Source organism: Mustela lutreola, chromosome 15 (genome assembly GCF_030435805.1).
Source record: "Mustela lutreola isolate mMusLut2 chromosome 15, mMusLut2.pri, whole genome shotgun sequence".
Lineage (NCBI taxonomy): Eukaryota > Metazoa > Chordata > Mammalia > Carnivora > Mustelidae > Mustela > Mustela lutreola.
In genome coordinates this window covers 43,138,724-43,158,385 of record NC_081304.1, presented here as the reverse complement: position 1 = coordinate 43,158,385, position 19,662 = coordinate 43,138,724, and the positions used below count along the sequence as shown (strand labels likewise).

Here is a 19,662-nt window from a genome sequence, read left to right as displayed (position 1 = left end):
AAGCAAGCAAATACTCAAAAACTAGCAGGATCATATCAAAAAGAGCTTGCCTGCTTGAAGAGAATTCCCACCGATCAAATTCAGGATAATTTGAATGTCAGGGGAAAAAATGGTGTTGGATTGTATAACATTCTAAATACAAAAAGAATTCAAGAATGCATAGTGGCATTCAGAGTGTAAGGAATGACTAGGTGAAACTCTCTTTTACAAAGAAGAATGCCAGCTCCCATGCAGAAGGAATAATAGAATTAGAAAACCACAATTTTGTCAACACCCACTAAGATAAATTTTTTGGACAAGGTCAGCAGTTAATGCTAAAACCATAGGGTAAAAGATTTTTGTGAAACAAGATATTCACCTGACTTTAAAGATCACTAATACCTAAAGATTACTAATTACTTATAAAAAAACCTTTACAGTATAGTAGTGGGATGTGGCAGATACAAAGGTTACCAAGAATTCAGGTTCAACCTAGCAAACAATGTGACAAACGGACGTTATGTGCCTCAAGATTTGATGCCATAGGAAGTACACAATACCAGCATTATATTATTCTTGACAAGAATTTTGATCTGAATCTAATTATCAGGAAACAAATCAGACAAATCCAGATTGTGAGGAGTTCTCCAAGATTATAAACCTGTAGTCTACAAAAATGTCAATATCATGAAAACCAAAATAAATAAAGTTGGAGTAAACTGTCTAAGACCAGATTGAATGAGAAAGAGACATGGCAGGGCACCTGGGTGGCTCAGTGGGTGGCTCAGTGGGTTAAAGCCTCTGCCTTTGGCTCAGGTCATGGTCCCAGGGTCCTGGGATCGAGCCCTGCATTGGGCTCTTGGCTCAGCGGGGAGCCTGCTTCCCCCTCTCTCTCTGCCTACCTCTCTGCCTACTTGTAATCTCTGTCTGTCAAATAAATAAATAAAATCTTAAAAAAAAAAACAAAAAACAAAGAAGGAAGGAAGAAAGAGACATGGCAACTAAATGCAAAGTATGATTTTTTAAGATTTTTATTTGTTTATTTGAGAGAGAGCGCATAACCTGGGGGAGACACCTTTCCAGCATGTGATCTTGAGCAGAAATTATTTGAATTATATGAGGGCTGGTTTTCTGATCTGTAAAAATGAAGCTCACTTTTTTGCCCTATCATTTGTGAAAACTAAATGTGGTCATGTATAAAGTACTGGACCTATAGAAGGGAACCATGATAGATGTTGTTGGTTCTGCTTCTTCCCTTATAGGACTCCTGTTTGAGTATTGTATTTTGTTCATTTGCTAATAATACTCCCTAACCTTGTTTTCCGTTGTTGTTGTTGTTGTTGTTTCACAGGGCTCAGAATGGAATGCCTCTAATCTAGAGGATTTACAGAACCGAGGGTAAGCACACATCGCAATTGCTTTTATCCCCCTGTTATAAATCACTGTTCTTTTTTACTTTTTCCTGTCAAATAGGTGTCGGTGAGTAACTTTCAGCCTAAGAGTTGCTTCCATTTGATTCTAATCAGGTGTAATCTAATAAAAAGTTAAGTGGCCATTCTCCCACTGTTCCATCCTCCCCCACACACGTCCCAGAAAGAGCACTGTTTCAGAGGAAAGGCTTTCCAAAATAAATGTGCATGCCTTTCCTGCTCTTTAAAACAAATGTAGGGCGCCTGGGTGGCTCAGTGGGTTAAGCCACTGCCTTCGGCTCAGGTCATGATCTCGGAGTCCTGGGATCGAGTCCCACATCGGGCTCTCTGCTTAGCAGGGTGCCTGCTTCCTCCTCTCTCTCTGCCTGCCTCTCTGCCTACTTGTGATCTCTCTCTGTCAAATAAATAAATAAAATCTTTAAAAAAAAAATGTAGTTATTGGTTACTTTTGTTTGTTTTTAGAACAATTTAAGGTGCACAGTAAAATTGAGCAGAAGGTACAGAGATTTCCCATATACCTCTGCCCCCACACATGCATAGCCTCCCCTATTATCACTGTCCCTGCCAGAGTGGTGCATTTGTTAGAACTGATGACCCTACACTGATACGCACGTTGTAATCATGCAAAGTCCATATTTACATTACAGTTCACTGTTGGTATTGTACATTCTGTGGCTTTGGACAAATGTATAGTATCATGCATCCATCATTATGGTATCACACAGAGTATTTTCACGGTCTTAAAAATCCTGTGTTCTGCCTATTTATTCCCACCCCCACCCCTGGCAACCACTGATCTTTTTACTGCCTCCACAGTTTTGCCTTTGGTTCCTATTTCCTTGTAAGAGTACACAGCTCTGCATATGTCGGGTTCACAGCTCTTCCCTCAACATTTATTGACCATCTTCTGTGGGCCAGGTCCAGTGCTAGATACTAGGGACCCAAAGAAAAATAAGACTCAGTCTGCATCCTTTTTTAGTAAGGTGCTTGAAATCTAAGTAGGTTATAAATGTAAAATGGACAAGCTTCTGAAATTGAACAAGAATACCTACTTTGTATTAAGAAATGTGCCCCTAAGCAGCATGGTTATTGAGTTTGATTGTAGCTATTGAGAACACCATCGACATTCAGCAAGCAAAAAGCTGCCATTCCTCTTCCCTTTTGACTTCTTAGCTAATGTCTAAATTTTTCATTGAACTTGGCCATGCTAACTCTTAGGTGCCCAGCGATAAGACTTACTGACACCCAGAAGTAGGGATGGCTAGTTCCTGGCCGCCTGTTTTCCCAGCTATAAGCCAGCCTTCTGGTTATCTTTAGCGTAATTAGTTGCATACTCGCTACTTTTCCTTCGAAAGAAAGGTATATCATAATTGCTAAAATGAACCTGGAACAAGACTTAAGCCAGAGATTTATACAAAGAGTTCTTGGGGTGGGGAGAAGTTGGGAGTGAATCTGGTTACTTAATTTAAGATGTGAAAATAAATAGAACTTGGAAGCTTTAAATTGATTAGGATTGAGTCTATAGAGTTCTTGAAAATAGAGACTGTATCTTGGTTTTACGTAAAACATGTATCTACTTAGCTCAAAGCTTTATACCAAGAGGGTACTCAGTAAATGTGAAGGGACAATAGAAAAATTGACCGTAACTTGCCAGAAACTAGCATGTAGATACAGTGTTTAACATGAAATCTGAGCTTTGATACAGCCAGTTCTTGCCAAATGTATTGAAATTACATTATGCACATATATACTTTGACTTATAACACACACACACCCTGCTGGAGATGATATATGTTCATCTCACTTACTATTTATAATGCTAAATTATAAAACACAGATGTATTTATCTTAAAAGACAGTATAGGTAGATGGTCAGACATCTACTTAGATCTTGTTTCATAAATTCACTGGTTCTTAAAATCTTGTGGATTAAGAATTACGGTTACAAAACATGTATACTACTCCTTTTGGATTTAGGGGATGATTTTGGGATTTTCAGGTCTAATTTTGGCAATAAGGCCATTTTCACCCCATCTACTAACTTCAGAACCCCAAGTAAAGTGCCACTTCATATAGAGATGTCAAAGAAGTTTCAAGGCGTGCTAATTTTTTTAAATTTAATTTTATTTTTTCAGTGTTCCAAGATTCATTGTTTATGCACCACACCCAATGCTCCATGCAATCCGTGCCCTCCTTAATGCGCACCACCAGGCTCACCCATCCCCCAACCCCTCTCCCCTCCAAAACCCTCAGTTTGTTTCTCAGAGTCCACAGTCTCTCCTGGTTCGTCTCCCCATCCGATTTCCCCCAACTCACTTCTCCTTCTTCCAATGTCCTCCGTGTCATTCCTTATGTTCCACAAATAAGAGAAACCATATGATAATTGACTCTCTCTGCTTGACTTATTTCACTCAGTATAATCTCCTCCAGTCCCATCCACGTTGATACAAAAGTTGGGTATTCATCCTTTCTGATGGAGGCATGATACTCCATTGTATATATGGGCCATATCTTCTTTATTTATTCAAAGGAGTGCTAATTTCAATTGGTAGTGACTGCCTTATGGTTCTCTAATGAATAGGATTGGGAAGCCTTGTTCTATCATAATTCATTAGTGCAGTATGAGATTAGAGGTGGGAGGTTATTCATTTGTATTTTAATTAAGAGAAGTGTGCTTTCCTTTTGACAGTTTTATTGAGATATAATTCACATATATTTCACCCACTTCAAATGTACACTTTAATGATATTTATTATTTTTAGAGAATTGTGCAATAATTAATTAGAACATTTTTTCAGCCAAAAAGAAAGTTCTATACCCTTTCAGAGTCACCCCCATTTCCCTTCTTCCCCAGCTTCTAGAAACTACTAATATGTTTCCTGTATCTATAGATTTTCCTATTCCGGACATTTCATTTAAATGGAATTATATAATATGTGCACTTTTTTTTTTTTTAAAGATTTTTATTTATTTATCAGAGAGAGAGAGGGGGAGAGAGCAAGCACAGACAGAATGGCAGGCAGAGGCAGAGGGAGAAGCAGGCTCCCTGCTGAGCAAGGAGCCCGATGTGGGACTCGATCCCAGGACGCAGGGATCATGACCTGAGCTGAAGGCAGCTGCTTAACCAACTGAGCCACCCAGGCGTCCCTTTTTTTTTTTTTTTTTTTTTTAATATGTGCACTTTTAAGAAGAGTTTCTTTTACTTTATATTTTCAAGGTTTATCAATGTTGTAGCATGTGTTATTACTTCATTCCTTTTTTTTTTTTTAATTGTCAAATAATGTTATTTTGTTTGGAAATAACACTTTTTATTTATTCATTCATCAGCTGGTGGACATTTGAGTTGTTTCCACCTTCTAGCTATTATGATTACTGCTGTAACCATTCATGTACAAATTTGGGAGTAAATTTATTTTTCATTTCTCTTGGGTTTATACCTAGGAGAGGAATATTCTGGGTCATAGAGTTACTCCATGTACTGTTTTCCACAATTGCATGTGCTTGCTTTTTAAATTAAAAAGAAAAAAATTCCTATCTAGTAATGGACTTTGATGCAAAGTTAAAACATTCAAATCATGTTTCAGAAAAATTTTGGTCTCTTGACCTTAACCACAAGATGGATCAACTCTGACTCTCCCTTTCTGTAGTCATTTCTCTGACTTCAGAGACTGGGTTTGTAAGATCCCTATGTGTAGTTCCACAAAGGAAGCAGCTTCTGCAGAGCAAAATAAATGAGTCCATGTTGTGTTGTTGGAGTAAACTCTAGTGACATCCAAATCCACACAGCACTGAGAAAAGATAACCATTTGGCAAATTAAGCCTAAGCATTTACTGTAATTGTACAGTGAGAGAGACAGCAGAAGATATTTGTGATACAGAAAGCCTTCTCTATAAGCCTCTGGGTTATGCGAGAACTCTCAGTCACATCTGCTGTGACAGCCAGAACTGCAGCCTAGAGAGTTAAGAGAATTTTAGGTCCAACTTAACTCTGACCCTCCCAGTCCTGGTCTCTTTCGCCTTTCTTATAGTTTACAGAGAGTAACAGAGCAAAATCTAGCATTTAGAAAGAGAGGAGGAAATATTCCCCTTCCCTCTTTTGTTGCTTTTTGTTTCTTTTGAGGTAGACGTTAATAGTCTGATTTAATACAAATGACTTCCAAAGAATAAATTAAGTTTCTGGTAATTTTATTGACTAAAGAGAAATTATCAGATCCTGGACCTTAGGTTGATTCTTTGAAGTAAAATACAAGGCATATTTTCAAAAGACTATCAAAGATGAGACTGTGTAACTGTACATAAACTGAGAATGGAATTTAGATATTGAACTTGGTAGACAGCTTTTCTCCCAGTACTTCGTTTGTGCCCAGGTATGTCCTGGATTCTGTATTATATGGTTTCTGTACCAAATCAGTATATAGCTTCTTTGTTTTTTAGCTTTCTTCAATATTTTAGTATTCAATTTCAACCTAAGAAGTCAACTATAAGTAAGAACAGTGCTGGCATTGGATTTAGCCTGAGTAGTAAAGCGCACATTCTCCCTTGGTCCCCTTGCAGGGTGCGGTATATCCTGAATGTCACTCGAGAGATAGATAACTTCTTCCCAGGAGTCTTTGAGTATCATAACATCCGAGTATATGATGAAGAAGCAACAGATCTACTGGCTTACTGGAATGACACTTACAAATTCATCTCTAAAGCAAAGTGAGTAATGGTCCCACATACATGCTCTGACCTATGTACCCCCTGCACCACACATGGCTGGGTCCTGCGAGCTATAGACAGCTTACTGTCTGTACTCTGGAGAAGGAATTAAACAAAAAAAGGAGACTGAGGTTCCTTCATCCTGGGGAGAATTTGACCGGTGATTCCATACTCTCTGTAAGTAGATGAATCCCCTGGACGAAGATAATCTCCTGTTGACTATTCGTTCCCACTGATCCCGAGATAGGTAGGGCAAATGGAAGATGCTGCAAATGCAGTAGGAGTGAGAGAAGGAAGATGTTCTGAAGGAAGGTCTGAGTTGCCAAAAGAGATGTGGGAAAGCTAGAGAACAGAGATGACTCCAGGTGGGTGGGATACTGAGTCCTCCTTTCTGAAGGAAAGACTAAGAAAAACTTAGTCTTGGAACTCCTTTTTCATTCTTCTCCTTTACCCTTATGGGGCACTGAACAGTGAAATTTTCCTCTGGCCGTTCTGTTCATGTCATCTTTAAATTAATTGGTCCTTTTAGTGAAACTAATAGTATTAATGTAATGTTTAGTGTTAATTAGTATTAGTATGTCAACGCTGTTTTGTTTTGTTTTTTTAAGTCCCTGGGGATTTCCTTGCCAATCCTATATATTCCTTCAATAGATGGAACCATAAATGAGCATGTTGGCCACGCTGCCCCTTTGATGGGACCACGTTCAAATCATCCCTGATAGATGAGAAGCGCTTCTTTTTTTTTTTTTTTTTTTTTTTTAAATTTTATTTTTATTTATTTGACAGGCAGAGATTACAAGTAGGCAGAGAGGCAGGCAGAGAGAGGAAGGGAAGCAGGCTCCCCACTGAGCAGAGAGCCCAACGTGGGGCCCGATCCCAGGACCCTGGGATCATGACCTGAGCCGAAGGCAGAGGCTTTAACCCACTGAGCCACCCAGGCGCCCCGAGAAGCGCTTCTCATTTTTAAAGTCCTCCTACAGTGGTGATTCCATGTCTTTCTGCAGAACCTCCATAGTCAAGAAGTTCTTCCTCTTAGTTACCCTGACTCCTCCTGCACTAGCTTTGAACCCATACACTCAGTCCCTAGCTAGCACCTGGAAGAGTGTTTTATAGTCTTGAAGCCTATTACTAAATGGTTCTCAGTAATACCACTCATGGCATGCTTACTATGTGCCAGGTACTTTACACTTTATCCTCTCATGTAATATTTTCTAGAACCCAGAGAGACATATACCATCATCCTTTTGTACAGATGGGGACAGACTATGGAGACGAGGTTCAGAGAAGTTAGGGAACAAGTGGTGAAGATAGGACTTGAACCTAAGATCATGTCTTATTTCCGAGTCCATCCGGTATTTAGGAATAGACTAGTTCCTTAAGGAAGGGAGACTGGAAAAGACTGAGCAAGTGGTGAGGATCACATCCAAAGAGGCTAGAGTTCAGGTGAGGCCCCAGTCCCAGTGAAAGGAAAGGCCAGTTTCAGCCCTGAGGTGAGATATGTGAGGCGTGTGGGGTACACGTGAGTGGGCAGTCGGGTTCCTGCTTGGGCTCATGCAAGTGTAGGTCAGCGTCTGAGAGGGACCACCTCCTTAAATGGCACCCCAGGCACCTCACGTGTTTCCTCCTGATCAGGGCCCTGAATTCCAGATTCGACCTACAGATGGGTGGGTTTAGGATTCCTGAAGGGATACCAGGCTTAATCTAGACAACCTAGCATGGGAAAGGGCCAGAGGGGTTGAGGGTGCGTGGCTGAAACTGAAGACGAAATCGGATTTTCCAAACTGACTTCAGATCCTTCAGTATGTGAGTTAGAAGCCATCCAGTGAAAAAGCCCCATTCAAAATGAAGAAATGCTTTTATGGGGGTGGATTTCATAACTGTATGGTTCTTAAAATTGTCCAACTTTGAGCACCTTCCATGCCTGCAGGTATAGACCTGAAATTTGAAGTCGGAGCTTGATGGGGAAATATAGAGCACATGTCTGAACTTATATCTGAGGCACTCTGCCCTGTAGTCTAAATGAAAACCCTGTGGTGCCATAAACAAAATGAAAATGTCCTAGTCATTTGTAATCAGTAAGCACACAGAGACGCACACCTGCACCAACCTAAAGACTCCAGAATTTCATATCTAAATCATGGGTAGGAAGTTAATCTTACCTTCCTTTGAGACTGTTTTGGTTATTGCAGATCATTCTCTGAATTCCTATCACTTACCTGGCACATAACCTCATTCCTATCATTTTGGCACATAACCTCATGCCTTCCTTGCATTGTACTTAACTCTTTCGTGTGTGTCTGTCTCCAGCAGAAGTGTTATAAGCCTCCGGAAGGAAGCTTGTTTACTGTAATACAGTGAGTGAGTGAATGAGTAGGTTTTCCCTATTAGGCTGACGTACTTTTTTTTTTTAATTTATTAGAATAGCCACATGGGAAGCATTTTTAGCCCAGATACACTAGTGAAAAGAGTAACCGTTCTTTTTTCCAGATTTTGAGATATTTCTGCTTCCAGCCGACGACCTAACAGCAGATCCATAAGTTCATTCATACATTTAGTAAATATTTGAAGGCTTACTTTGTGCCAGACACTGTGTTATTAGCAGAGTTAGCATAGCAGGACTGCGTAATATTCATATCCAAAGTAAGGAGCTCTGGCATCTCGAGACCACACGGTTTTGTTTGTTTTTTTACAGTTACTTTATGGTAACTTTGCTTTCTCTTTCTTCTGCCCCATTAAAACAACAACAGGTAGTGATTCATTCCATCCTCCTCACTGAGAAAGCCATGTGGTACATCACATGGTCCCATCCAACTCCACAGATTGTCTAGCCAGTCCCCAGACAGAACATGGTGGCGGTGTTGTGAAAAGTGATAGCAAGGGCTACATCTGAGTAAAGAGGAGGGTTCGTTTCATTTGGTTTGTACTCTTCTCCAGGGACAGAACCCTTACTGGAACTTGAACTGGAAGCAATTCAGAACATTTGGATAAAGCAGATGAATCACCATCACACTTGTAACTCAAGGGTGCGCCAGCCTTAAAACATGCCCCTGGAACTGTAAAGGCACTAGCCTCCAGACACGCAAAATGGGGTCCCGTCTCTAACCTGAAAATTCTCCCCTTCACACTCATTGCATTTACCATTTTACATTCTAATTATCTTTCTCCCCCTGAACCCTACCATTTAGGGAACATTTACTTTTCTTTGCCTCCCAGTACTTTGCACATTGTCTTACATACAGTGATTATCTGGTAAATGTTTGCTGAAGGAATTTAAAAAGATTAACACCAACACTGAATATTGTTTGAGTACGCCAGGGTTGCCTACCCTCCCTGCACATTTGACGATAGATAATATATAAGTACCCTAAGGTGGGATGGTTTGCAAGAAAATGGAAGGGCGAGAGGAGACCTGGGCACATTTAGAACCTAACTTTTAAAATGTACTCACTCTTGTGCTTTTTCCTCCTTATCTCAATCCCCCAATGTAGGAAACATGGATCTAAATGCCTTGTGCACTGCAAAATGGGGGTGAGTCGCTCAGCCTCCACTGTGATTGCCTATGCAATGAAGGAATATGGCTGGAATCTGGACCGGGCCTATGACTACGTGAAGGAAAGGCGAACAGTGACCAAGCCCAACCCCAGCTTCATGAGACAACTGGAAGAGTACCAGGGGATCTTGCTGGCAAGGTGAGTCCCTTCAGTGACTTTCCCAGATTTTCTCTGCATTATGCTCCCTGGGGCAAGATAAAATGTCCTTCCCTGCAGCTAGCTCTCAGCCTAATTTGGATGTGTGAACATTTTGAAAGTTGAAACCTCTGTCAGTCCAGTTTTTTCAAAAATAAGTGCAGGCATTTAAGAATAGTACGGAAGAACAAGCATTTAAACTAAAGACATTTAAACTAAAAAGTGGAAATACTGTTTTCTTACTTTAATTCTCAAGTAGGTACTGATTATCAGAAACATTTCCCAACATCTTCTAAGGCCAGACACGCTGCCTTATCAAAATGGATACTTACTGCTCCCAAAGTAATGCTAAGCATAGATGAAGTTCTTAGAAATTTTTTTAATCCCATTCTTCAAAAGAAAAAAAAAGTTTAAGTACTGGGTGCTGTTTTAGTCATTATTTTTTATCAGTTCTTGGTTTCAGTGAGCCTTCTCCAAAATTTTGGTCATGTGAAAAATCAAATTTGGGCTATGAAGGCACTTCCTGAAAATAACTCTCTTCTTCTCCTTTTAAAAATCTTTTAATCTGGATACACACATATATATATATATATATATATATATATATATATATATGCGCTTTACAGAAATGCAGAGAACACAGAAAAGTCATTTATAAATTCAGTACCACAGACAGTATTCAACATTATCTTTCATGTTTCTCCAGGTCTGACTCTTACCATATATATTGATGGTTATTTTCTCACAAAAGCTATTGTTCAGCCCACCTTTTCACCTAGTAACTGGTCTTCTTTTTTTTTTTTTTTAACTATAGCAATGTATATTGAACAGTTACACTGCAGTTAGCCCTCACTTAACCATCCTTCCCCCCGCCCCCACCCAGCTTTACTGAGATAGAATTATCATATAACATTGTGTAAATTGAAGGTGTCCAGTGTGTTGATTTGATGCATTTATATATCGCAGATGATTATCACCACGGCATTAGCTAATGCCTCCATTCCTTCACACGCTGTTAGTTTTTTCATGGTGAAAATATTCAGGATCTCTCTTAGCAACATTCAAGTACATGATATAATATTATGAACTATAATCTCCATCTTCCATTAGATCCCAGAACTTACTAATCTTATAACTAGAAGTTTATACCCTTTGACCAACATCTCCCCATTTCCCCCATCCTCTATCCCCTAGTAACCACCACTTTATTCTCTATGTCTCTGAGTGTGGCTTTTTTAGATTACACATATAAGTGATACCATTCAGTATTTTTCTTTCTCTGTCTACCCAATACTAGATCTTGAACATCTTTCTGTATCAATAAGAACTACTCATTTCAGCATAATATAATATAATATAATATAACCTTGGTAATTGGTTATAAAATGAGTAATTAATTGTTTATTATTTTACCTTGGTGGTGGTGAAAGCCACTTTCAACTGCTCTCAAGGAAAGAGATTTGCATATTAAACTGGGTTTAAGGGTCAGTTTCCTGAGATACCAGATGCTGAAGTTCTGTGGAGTCTAGATTTTGCTTTGATTTTTTTCATGTGTGCATGTTCTAGGTGGTTTTGTTCAGATGAAGGCACAGCTGCCTAGAAGCGGTTGGGACTGGTGCCAGAGTTTGACTCCAGTGAGTCTTATGACTTGGTCTTGACTCTTGAATCTGGGCTGTGTTTCCCCTGAACAAAATGTTAAATAGCCTTCCAGCCTATCCAGGCAGAGGCAGAGGGACCACCCTCCCACCCCCAAAGTCTGAGGAAAATGTGGCCACAGCATAGCATTATGGTTTCCACTAAAAAAAAAAAAAAAAAAAGCCCTCCCGTTTACTCAGTACTTGGCATGATTTCATCTGAGCCATTCTTTTAGGAGGCAGGGAGGATACTCACTCAAGTCTCCCGCACTGAGAAAGAATTTAGAGGTCTTTGGGGCCAGATTTTGATGACATTTTTAGAGTAGATCAGAAGGTAGGACACGGCGGTTCTTTTTGGCACAAGAAAGAGGCATGTGAGGGTCGGATGAGACATAAATATTGTATGTTCCCAGGCACACACATGACGGATGTTAGGCAGTATCCTCACGTGACCCATTGAGAGCAAGGATACTATGTGTCCTGCCAATTTCAGTATTTATTCTGGAATCTCAGGCTACTGCAAGCTGTTGGTTTGGGTTTTTTTAGAGTATGTGGTTTTTCTTAGATGTTAAAGGAACTTCAGAAAAATCGTAGATGAGAATAAGAAGGGCAGCATAACCCACAAATCACGCTGCCTCTTCCTTTCCCTTTTGGTTCTATCCTGCCTTCCTGGGCTTGATTCATGGAGGGAGGAGCAAGCCCTGGGGAATGAGAAAAACCACAGAATTGGAGTCCATAGATCTGGTTTCCATCTCTGGTTCATCCTCTTGCTGCAACTTTGAGGAGTTACTTCACAGTTCTGATCCTTACCTGACCCCATTTGTAATTTGAAAATCAAGAGCCCTAGGTCACACTGAAACTGGTAATATACTGTATGTTAACTAAATTGAATTTAAATTTTAAAAAGATTTTTAAAGAACCCTATGTCACAGGGTTATTTTAAATAAAAATGTGTATAAATAAATGTATACTACAAGGGCACCTGGCTGGCTCAGTCAGAGGAACCTGCATATACCTCTTGATCCTCAGGATTATAAAAAAACAGTGAACACTGTATACTGGTAAGGGTTATTCTGATGTGGTTCTCATCATCTTCTTTCTCCAGGGCCACCCAGAAACACACACCTGCATGTGCCACCTATTCCCTCCTCCTTCCTCCAACCACTGCCTTCCACCACCCTCGGGCACACTAACTCCATTAGAAACTAGAATAGGAAGTGGTCCTGGAATTTCCTTTACTGTGTTTTTCCTGGATGTTAAGAACTAGAATCTAGTGCTAGGGATATTGCTTAGGCTGCTTTCAAGTGCAAGTAATAGAATACCTCCATTGATCGGGATCTCAGCAAGAAGCAACATACTTGGATTAGGATGATTTGAGGAGGGCTTTACAAAGATGTGGGATTGTAGTAGAATCAAGGAACTTGTATCAGCAAGAGCTGTTCGCTAATAGCTGCGAGGTCCAGAGGGAGCCAGCTCCTAGAGCCTAGAAGGAGATTCCAGGAGAAAGAGCCCACTTCAGAGAGGAGAAATAACCTTCAGTCAAGGAATTCAGTCAGCCTGAAGTGACCCTGTGGGGAGAAAGCTAGGGGAAGAAGTGGCCTGCCTTTACCCTCCTCCCTCCAGACTGTCTCCTCCCGGGGCTCCCATGAAACAGTGAATACCCAAATCAAATCAAGTCTCTGCCAGTTAGGAGAAAGAGTGGGAGTGCCTGCTGTGTATACAATCATTAGGGTCTGCAGTCTCCGATGTTTTCGTTTTAAGAAACAGACTTGTAGGCTATTGCCAAACTAGCTGCCAAGTGGACTGGGCCCAGCAGATTCTTGCCCAGCCCTAGAGCACTACTCCAGGGTCTGCCTGCTCAGAAAAGCAAAAACAGAGAAGCCCCAGACTTCTGGAACTGTCGGAAGCTCTACAGCTTAGGTAACCAGGAGAAGAAAGTCCTTAGAAAAATCCCACTCATTCTGTTTGCAAAGAAATCCATTTCCTGTGGAGGTACTTCGATCTTGTATGCCAGGAACCATGTGCTGGTTCTCCCAAAAAGATAGAGCCTGATCCTAGCACTCTTTAGCCCCCATGGTTGTCTAGTGGCACTGGGTACTTAACTTGAGGTGGCAGCCCTCTGAGGGTAAGTTATTAGCTTGGGGCTTTGACGTCTTGGTAGAATAGGAGTCTACCAAAGTGATACCGGGCCTCTGTAAGTGATTTATGAATTGGTTACAGTCTCTTTTTTTTTTTTTTTAAGATTTTATTTATTTATTTGACAGACAGATCACAAGTAGGCAGAGAGGCAAGCAGAGAGAGAGTAGGGGAAGCAGGCTCCCTGCTGAGCAGAGAGCCCAATGTGGGGCTCGATCCCAGGACCCTGAGATCATGACCCGAGCCAAAAGCAGAGGCTTTAACCCCCTGAGCCACCCAGGCGCCCCTGGTTACAGTCTCTTAATCAGAATGCAAGGCTGTGGGCCAAATAGTGACCACCTGTCTGAAATGCAAGGGACTTTTTGCATAGTTCAGTATGTCTTTAAGAGCCCAGGGAAGGCTAATATTTAATATAACCCTTTGGGCCTAAAAGGAGGGTACCATAAACCCACTGATACTATTCATATCTAATTTTATTTTTTATGTTTTTATAGCTGGGGGTGGGAGTGAGATAGGAAGAGGGGGTGTGTGTTTGTGTGTGTGTGTGTGTGTTGAAACCCTCCATTAAACTCCCAACAGCCATGTTTGTTATTCTGTTCTCTGATCATGCAGGTATCTGGCAGATTTTTGTTCCATTAGACAAGTTCAGATTTCAGGCGTTTGCAAGCTGGACCATGTGTCTGTGATACTAGGTTCCAATGTACAAGGGGCAGAGAAGAAACACTGGGTGGTGTCAGTTTTGATTCTTTGCACACCCCTGTCCCTAGGGCCAGAGGAGTCAGAGGTGTCTGTTACACTCCCCTGCTTTGCTGGTGGAGACATCCAAGTCTGGTTCACTGGTATACAGTGGTCAACCAGCAGGAGGGAACCTGATAATGAATCCGCATCGTAATTGAGATTAATGGCTCTTCATTGAAATAATTTTAAAGCCCATAGGGACCATGGACAACACGTGATATTTTGGATATTTTGATATTTTGGAAGGTTCTTGGGATGCTCAGTTGTTGCTTTTTCTTTCTTCTCCTTTCTTCCAGCTGTCTAATGTCCTAAGACATGGTAGTGTAAGCAGTCTGATTTTACTATATAACTGATACTCCATTTTTAGCAGTATTTTCCTCTATGTAACTTTCTCAGACAAAGGTGGTGCCTTACCAAGCATGTAACAAGGAGAAAGAAAGCAAATTGGAGGCAGGATGGGATATCATGTGTCATTTAGATTTCCTTCTTGTTCATTTATGAAGTAAAAGGCCAATATCAGGTCTGAGTTCGCTCAAGGGAGGAAAGAACCTGAGACGACTTTGGATCACCCAGGCCACAAACCAACTCTGAAATTCTTTTTGGCAATTTGTTTACTTGATGCCTACCTGAAATAGGGGGAGGGAGTCAGTTGACTTTAAACATTCACAGTTTAAAATAATAAATATGATCCAGTGTCTTACATCCATCCCTGACAGAGCATCAGGCTAAACTGACGTGGGGAAAAGCCGCCCTGGAAAACAGTTTGGTGTTAGTGGGTAAAATTGATGATGTACATGTACCCTGTGACCCACCTTTTCCACTCCTGTATATAACATCTTTTAGAGACCAGAGTATCCACCAAGTGCAAGAATGTCCTTGGCAGTGCTGTTCATCGTAGCCAGGCCTGTTCATCAACAGGATGGGTAAATAAACTGTGGTATATTCATCACACTCTGAAATTACAGCTGCACATATTGATGAATCTTTAAAACAGTGTAGGCAAAAGGCAGTTGTAGACAAATATATACATAGAGTATGATTTTATTTATATAAGTTCACAACATGCAAAACCAAACAGTATATTAAGAACAAAATGGTGATGACGTTATGAAGAAAGAAGATGATAAGCACAAAATTTAGGACAGAGTTTACTAAAACCTCTGATTTAGGAGGAGGGAGAGGGAGAGCAGGAAGGGGCACCTGGAGAAGCAGTGCGTCCAAGGTCCAAGGCCACAGTAATGAGTGTCTTGATTCTATGGACGAGCTAGCTGCCTACCCCTCTCCCTTATGCCGCTCTGGCTGCAAAAACGAAAGAGGCAACAGAATCAGACCTGTCTTTAGATTGGGATTTTTCTTTCTCTCTACAAGTAGGTGTCAGTTTAATTCCGAGCCCTGACCTAATATTTTCTGATGATTATCTCCCCCAGGAAGAGAAGGAAATCCCTGCTGGGCAAAGGAGCTGTAATGGCAGCCACTTCCTCCGAAACATACACTGTTGTTACCTGTTAGCATAATTTTGTTTTCATTCCCTCCTAATGGATTAGTGATTTGCAGGCAGTTTTAAAAAAATGATATTTTGGAAGGTTCTTGGGATCATGAAAAGTCCCATTTGCCTCTTGACTGGTAAGAAAAGCTGTTCTTTTACATTTTTAGAAGGGTGAGAACAGCTACTCCCTGAGATGTCTTCCCAGTCGTTTGCATCACAGGAATTGTCTTGCCTTGGGGGCTGAGAGGAATTGGTGCAGGTCTGAACATCCTCATGATAGGTGAGGGTTAGAAACTGGAGAACACAGCCACATGTAGGTCAGGAAACAAGAGTATCTAGTTATAAAAGAAACTTTAAAGGGAAGCACGTGGCCTGGGGTTGATCACTGGGTATGGTTCAGGCCCCACCTATGCAACCATTCAGTTTGCCCCTCCCCACAGTCACTCACTCGTTTGGGATATGTGATATGTTGTCTCCTCCTAGGGGTGGCTGGAGTTCATGCAGCTTGGAAAGGGTGAAAACTCTACCTTCCTCCCAGCTATTGATTATAGCTTGTCTTCATAAACAGAATGACCTGTTCCCTACCCGGAAAAGCTCCCTTCTGCCGAGCAGGCCTGAGTCAGAGAGAGCCCCACCCAAACAGTAGACAGACAAGGGGGAGCTGAGAGCAGGTGCAGAGTTTGAGAACAAACAGGGGTTCACATTAGTGCAGGCACATGACTCGGCAGAGATTCACAGGCAGGCGTGGCCCTGAGCCTGCGGTAAATTGTTTTGGGCCATTTCCCATTACACTCTGCAGTTAGGTGATTCTTCATCAGCTTGTGAGTCGTGGAAACCACACCCCTAAGTGCCACATCTAGGGACCTGTTTCCTGGGTACCTGATCTGACCAGCCACAGGGCCACATTTTTCTTTTTGGCTAGGGCTTTGGGAAATATGCTCCCTTGTTATATGGTTTGAAATGAAATCTCATCCCATCAGAACTTTTCTCCATGGGCGCCTGGGTGGCTCAGTGGGTTAAACATCTGCCTTCGGCTCAGATCATGATCTCAGGGTCCTAGGATTAAGGCCTGCATTGGGCTCCCTGCTCAGTGGGGAGCCTGCTTCTTCCTCTCTCCCTTGCTTGTGCTCTATTTCTCACTATCTCTGTCTCTCAAATAAATGAATGAAATCTTTAAAAAAATAATAATAATAAAGAAAGAATCTCTACAATTCACATTCCTACCAGCTATGTATGAGAAAACTTGTTAGACCATGCCATCATCAATACCAGCTGCTAGCAACCATTTTAAAGCTCTCATCAGTCTGATAGGTAGAAAAAATCAGATCTCATATTTGTTTTTATTGTTGTTTGCTTTGTTTTTGCTCTTAGTTAAATTGAGCATCTTTACAAATGTTTATTGCCTACTTCTTGCATTGGGTATTACCAAGCATTAGGCAGGTTAAGATTTAAATTTATCTGGGAGCGGTTTCCTGGGAGGGTGTTGACTGATTTCACAAACCCCAGAATAAGGCATTTCCTGTGTGTGTCCTCCACAGCAAACAGCGACATAACAAGCTCTGGAGATCTCATTCAGATAGCGACCTCTCAGACCACCATGAACCCATCTGCAAACCAGGGCTAGAACTCAACAAGAAGGAGATCACCACCTCAGCAGACCAGATTGCCGAGGTGAAGACCATGGAGAATCACCCACCCATACCTCCTGTCTTTGTGGAACACGTCGTCCCACAAGATGAAAATCAGAAGGGCCTATGTACCAAAGAAAGAATGATCTGCTTGGAGTTTACTTCTAGGGAATTTCATGCTGGACAGATTGAAGATGAATTAAACCTAAATGACATCAATGGATGCTCATCAGGGTGTTGTCTCAATGAATCAAAATTCCCTCTTGACAACTGCCATGCATCCAAAGCCTTAATCCAACCTGGACAGGCCCCAGAAATTGCCAACAAGTTCTCAGACTTAACGGTAGAAGATCTGGAGACAGATGCCCTGAAAGCAGATGTGAATGTGCACTTACTGCCTCTGGAAGAATTAACATCTCGCCTGAAGGACCTTCCCATGTCCCCTGATCCTGAATCACCGAGCCCCCAACCCAGTTGCCAGGCTGAAGTCTCAGATTTCAGTACGGATCGCATTGATTTTTTTAGTGCCCTGGAAAAGTTTGTAGAGCTTTCCCAAGAAACCCGGTCCCGATCTTTTTCCCACTCAAGGATGGAAGAACTGGGTGGAGGAAGGAGTGAGAGCTGTCGACTGTCAGTGATGGAAGTAGCCCCTTCCGAAGGGACAGCTGATGACCAGAGAAGCAGCTCTTTGAGTAATACCCCCCATGCATCTGAAGAATCTTCAATAGATGAAGAACAGTCAAAGGTAAAAGCTCTTTATAGTGGTCCTCTAGCTAATGAAGTTCATTTGGAAGACAAAGTATTTGGGATTCTGCTGTGTTCATTTTATTTTCGACTTGCTAAAGATTTAGGAAGGCAGTATGGGAGAGACTGTGGCTGAGACTTTCCTTGAAAACTTAAGGTTTAAAAATTTTTAAATCCATTGCATTTTGAAGAATTTATCTTTCTATTTGGTGTCTTTGGAAGCACTTCTGAGAGGGGATTTGGGGGAGGTGGGGCAGATTAGCCAAAACAAATGTCCTGCCTGAACAAGGAGAGGTCCCCTCCCTGGACCTCTGTGATTCAAATCCGCTCTTACCAATAATGAAGTGCCTGGGAGTGACACACTGCCTGAGTAAGACCTGTGTCTCTCTGAAGAGATGGGATTTGTTTGGGAAATTCTCTCAGAAAATTCAAAGACTAGACATGTGTAAATGGTTGTCAGGGTAGCAACCCATGCTGAGTTCTTGCTATTAATAATGTTTCTGGATTGGTCCTCATCTCAGACCCCATGGTATCCAAGACTTAAGGGATAGTTTTGGGAAATGATTGAGGGCAGACAGACTGAAGATTCTTCTCTGTAGCATATGAGCTCTTAGGAGCCATTTCAGACAAGGGAAAGAACTGTGTATCATCAATTCTAAGACTCACTCTTATTCTCATTTTGATATTTCTGAAATCAGGATGCATCTTAAAAACAATGGTATCTTAGATCAGTATAATATAGTAGTTTGGGAAGTAAATGGTGACAGATTTACTTAATGATTTCAGTGTAGGTGACTACATTTTTGCATTTCCTGTTACTTGTCTGGTTATATTTACCACCTTGTCCATGACTTATCTTTTCTAACTACCCTAGGGCAGTCATTGCCTCTGCCTCCATCTTCTCTCCCCAAAGGTTATGTCTTTGCTTCATTTTGACTGGGAAATCAGAATGCTTGGACCAGTGGGTATAGCAGCTCTGACAGAAATAGCTTTTCTGCAAAGTCCCTCGTCATATGAGCACTCTCTCCACAGCCTATGCACACACTGGGCGGGCTGGGCTTCTCTCCCAGTCTTGGCTAGTTTACTTCTGCCTGATGTCCCAGCAGATTTCTCTTAAAGGTGTAACTGACCTTGTTGGTTTGTATTAGCTCTGACTTTCTTTTGAAGGAGAAAGATCAGAACAATTCCTAGGGAAATATTACACTTTGAAGGCTTATAAAAATGTTAAAATAGGGGCATCTGCGGGGCTCAGTCAGTTAAGTGTCTGCCTTAGGCTCAGGTTATGATCTCAGGGTCCTGGGAATCCCAGCTCAGCAGGGAGTCTGCTTCTCTCTCTCGCCCCCTGTCCCTCCCCTCTGCTTGTACTCTCTGTCTCTCTAAACAAACAAATAAAATCTAAATAAGTAAATAAATGAATAAAATATTAAAGTAGATTGATGGTTGTCAAATGCCACTTTAAGAGATATCCAAAAGCTGGAGTGCCTGGGTGGCTCAGTGGGT

At 41.4% G+C, this 19,662-nt stretch overlaps 1 protein-coding gene across 3 annotated transcripts in view; it reads left to right on the top strand.

Annotated features, from left to right (window-relative positions):
- Positions 1 to 19,662, top strand: part of SSH2 (slingshot protein phosphatase 2) — a 258,525-nt gene that overhangs the window by 230,300 nt on the left and 8,563 nt on the right. For all 3 annotated transcript variants that reach the window (XM_059147750.1, XM_059147748.1, XM_059147749.1), the window contains 4 exons: positions 1,331 to 1,377; positions 5,964 to 6,110; positions 9,599 to 9,799; positions 17,329 to 18,163. In XM_059147750.1, the coding sequence (XP_059003733.1) occupies positions 1,331 to 1,377; positions 5,964 to 6,110; positions 9,599 to 9,799; positions 17,329 to 18,163 (1,230 nt within the window). The remainder of the gene's footprint in view (positions 1 to 1,330; positions 1,378 to 5,963; positions 6,111 to 9,598; positions 9,800 to 17,328; positions 18,164 to 19,662) is intronic.